This window comes from Bombina bombina, chromosome 2 (genome assembly GCF_027579735.1).
Source record: "Bombina bombina isolate aBomBom1 chromosome 2, aBomBom1.pri, whole genome shotgun sequence".
In the NCBI taxonomy this organism is placed as follows: Eukaryota; Metazoa; Chordata; class Amphibia; order Anura; family Bombinatoridae; genus Bombina; species Bombina bombina.
Genome location: NC_069500.1, coordinates 183,689,495 through 183,694,136, shown reverse-complemented (window position 1 = coordinate 183,694,136; position 4,642 = coordinate 183,689,495). Strand labels below are relative to the sequence as shown.

At 38.0% G+C, this 4,642-nt stretch overlaps 1 protein-coding gene across 1 annotated transcript in view; it reads right to left on the bottom strand.

Moving 5' to 3' along the window:
* Positions 1–730: 730 nt before the first annotated feature.
* OTP (orthopedia homeobox) overlaps positions 731–4,642 on the bottom strand; it is a 9,935-nt gene continuing 6,023 nt past the window's right edge. The window contains exon 3 of the mRNA XM_053700452.1: positions 731–1,249. Within this exon, the coding sequence (XP_053556427.1) occupies positions 731–1,249 (519 nt within the window). The remainder of the gene's footprint in view (positions 1,250–4,642) is intronic.

The window sequence follows — 4,642 nt, the reverse complement described above, 5'->3', positions numbered from 1 at the left end:
AAGATGCATCCATATAATGTAAAAATGAAAATAGCAATATTACCTGCGCTCAAGTGAATTAACCCAGATTTAAATCTGATCCACAAAGGAGTGCCAACTGGGTTACCAAGCCAAAAGGTAGCTTGGCACTATACCTATATAGACTGCCACCCTTTACTTATTGGTTATTTGAATTCAAACCCATATGGAACTTAGTGACACAATAAGGGACACTAGCTGCTAAATTATGGTAAGAGTGAGGAACAGATGTGACAATATTACATATATCTCCAACAAGATTGTATTTCACCTAAATTCAAACTCTATGGTGTAACATGTATGACTTACATTATTGTAGGCACAAAAATATTTGTCACTCGACGTAAATTGATTAAATGACATCTACATAACTATTTGGATATAGAATAGGAAACAGCTCGGTTTGAGAAATTTATAAAGATTTGACTTCTATTTAAAGCCACCTCTATTCCTGAATTTATTATTGGTTCCCAAATGTTAACACACGTATCATATTAGAAGTTTTATTTGGAGTAAGTGGCACCTAGAAGAAAGGGGTGACTAAACTAGGAAACTGTCAAATAGAAGGTCATCACATCCAATTACCTGGGACATTTTGGGATGGTGTGGAGCGCATTGACAGGTGACACCTGCCTTTCACTGATGACCAGGCGCAGCAATGGTGAGAAATGCTATGATAATGAAGATGATGGTGAGATGGCCAGGTGATACATTAAGTAAAGCTCATGGAAACTGTGTGCTCAAGTGCTTTGCGACGCAAGGATGCAATGCTGGTTCCTCTCCACACATCACTGGTGTCCGGGGAGCTGCAGAGCTGTGGGGATCCCGAAACGTTGGTGGGACCCTGCAATGATGTGGGTACCATGCCACCGAATGACTGGTAAAGGTGGGATTGCAGCCCAGAGCCATTAGAACCCATGTTGGATAGGCCCATGGAGCCAGGAGGGGGGCCAGCCCCCAGGCTGCACTGAGAGAGGGACTGAGCCATGGCCTGTTGCCTGCCTAAGGAGGGGGGTAATGGGAGCTGGGAGACCCCCATGCCAGCCGTAGCCCAGCGCGTGTCGTTGGCGTGGAAGGAACACAAACTGTCACCCATTGCTGCTGCAGCTGCTGCTGCTGCTGAATTGAACTGGGGCAATCCTGGGGTGGGTAGTAGAGTCCCTGGGGCGCGGAACACGTTAGTTGTCTTCTTACGCTTCTTCCACTTTGCCCTCCTGTTCTGGAACCAAACCTAAAAGATACAAAAGGCAAAGAGAGAACATTAGGCGTCTTTCTAACAAAATATTTTTAAAACAATAAAAAATATAATAATAAAAATGGTGCCCTTCACTGAAAGTTATATTACAAGCCAAGATAAAATGTCCTGTGTGTGCTTCTTGGGGGCGGGATACAGTCTGCAAATGTACTAGAAATGTGTTCTGTTGAGAAAATCTAACATTTCCTCCTCTGATCTGATGTTAAACATTGTAGAGCTGAGCAGCTAATGATAACATAGACTATATAGTGGCCATTGTTGTTTGTTTCTATCGGAAGTCTGATTATTTTAGACTAAAAAATGTATGTGCACATTTTAAAGTGGATATATAATACATATATTATTAGTAAATAACTAAAGTATCATTATTTGTTTCAATGTTGGGTCTGCGTTGTGATTGTCAGAGGATTTTCAGGAAAATGTTATAAATGCTTTAGGTCAAGTAGAGAGTACAATATACTGGAACAAATAAGTATCTCCAATAAAATATAAGAGCCGCACTTATTATATATCACTTTATTTTGTTAAAATGTTTCAAATGAATAGCATGCAGTTTAGCAACATTTTAAATAAAATATATATAACAATGAATAGGAGCTGATTGGTTTTTTTTTATACGGGATATGTGTATTTAGAAATATTTAGACAAGTACATTTTTTTATAAATATCATGAGTCATTTGATCTTATCTTGTTGTTTTTAATTTAAAAAGAACTGACCGATCATTTTGTATCACTAGACAATTATATGGAAGTTGAAAAGTTGTTCATAACAAAGCGATGCCCAGAGTAAAACATGCGTATTCGCACACACTCACATACGCACACACATACATACACACACACATACATACACACACACACATACATACACTCACACACACTCACATACGCACACACATACATACACACACGCATACATACACACACACACATACATACACTCACACACACTCACATACGCACACACATACATACACACACGCATACATACACACACACACATACATACACTCACACACACTCACATACGCACACACATACATACACACACGCATACATACACACACACACATACATACACTCACACACACTCACATACATACACACACACATACATACACTCACACACACTCACATGCGCACACACATACATACACACACGCATACATACACTCACACACATACATACACTCACACACACTCACATACGCACACACATACATACACACACACATACATACACTCTCACACACTCACATACGCACACACATACATACACACACACATACATACACTCACACACACTCACATACGCACACACATACATACACACACACATACATACACTCACACACACTCACATACGCACACACATACATACACACATACATACACTCACACACACTCACATACGCACACACATACATACACACACACACACATACATACATACACTCACACACACTCACATACGCACACACATACATACACACACACATACATACACTCACACACACTCACATACGCACACACATACATACACACATACATACACTCACACACACTCACATACGCACACACATACATACACACACACACACATACATACATACACTCACACACACTCACATACGCACACACACACTCACACACACATACGCGCTCTCACACATACACACACTTATACGCGCGCACGCACACACATACGCTCACACACACTCAAACACACATACGCGCACACACACTCACATACACACACACTCACATACGAACACACACTCACATACACACACACTCACACACACATACACACACACTCACATACACACACTCATATACGCACACACACACACTCACACACACACACTCACATACACACTCACATACACACACGCACACACTCACACACACTCACATACACACACACTCACATACGCACACACACATACACACACTCACACATACACTCACATACACACACCCACACATACGCACACACACACTCACATACGCACAGTTGCACACACTATACATATACATACACTATACACGCACACTATACATGCACACACACGCACTCACTATATTCATAATACACTATACATATACACACACTATACATACACGCACACTATAAACAAACACTATACATACACACAGACACTATTACCTACACACACTATACATACATACACACAGACACTATTACCTACACACACTATAGATACACACACACACAAACACTATTACCTACACACATACACACACTATTACATACACACACACAACCACTAAACCTACAAACACACTACTAACACACACTATAAATACACACACACGATACACACCCACTATACATACACACAAACAAACACTATACATACACACACGCATACATTTTTCCATCAGTTTTAAAAAAACTAAACAAAACGAGAGCAATTTAAGTTAAGACTATGTTTATATTGGTCACTAGAACTCTTTAGAAATAAATATCTATTGCAATAGAGTTGTATTTAAGAAACTTTATAAGTTTGTCTTTATTGATCTGTATTTAGTTGTTCTTTATTTAAAGTCCTTCAGACGTTTAAACACATACATAAATCATACATAATTCTCCCACTCCCTAATTGCTACTTGTATGTTTATCTAGGGATATATATATATATATATATATATATATATATAAATATATATATATATATATATATATATATATATACATACATACATACATACATACATACATACATACACACACACACACACACACACACACACACACACACACACACAGGGGTGGACAATTTGGTGTCATTAGGCCTCCCAGTGTAAAAACGTTCAAAGTAGGTCAAATATACTCATAAAATCACATTCTCCATTCAAAAATAATTTACAAGTAATGTACAATTACACTCATCTATTGAATTATTGAGCTATACAAAAGAGTTAACAAAATCCGAGAGATTTCCCCGTATCATAGAGAATCACTAGAAAGGAAATATTGCAACTGTATAGACTCGTCTCAATGGAAATTTCTCTGAAAGCTTTGTGGATGTTAAGTGTTAAATGACAGTAATTGGGGAACAATGCTCAAGTACATTGGTTAATGAGGCAATAAATAGAAAGTCATATTTTTGGGAGGATGGATAATCCATGGATAACAGGAAAAAGCCTTACATTAAATGATATCAGATACAAGTATTATTCTCATATCAGAGATAGTAAAGACTAATTCAGTAAACAGAAATGAATTGCCTAGTATAAGCAAATGGCTATAATTTAGCCAATACTATAACAGAACTGGTACATTTAATGTTAATCTATTTATATTATACTTCGAACAGAGTTTATATATAAACGCACTAAA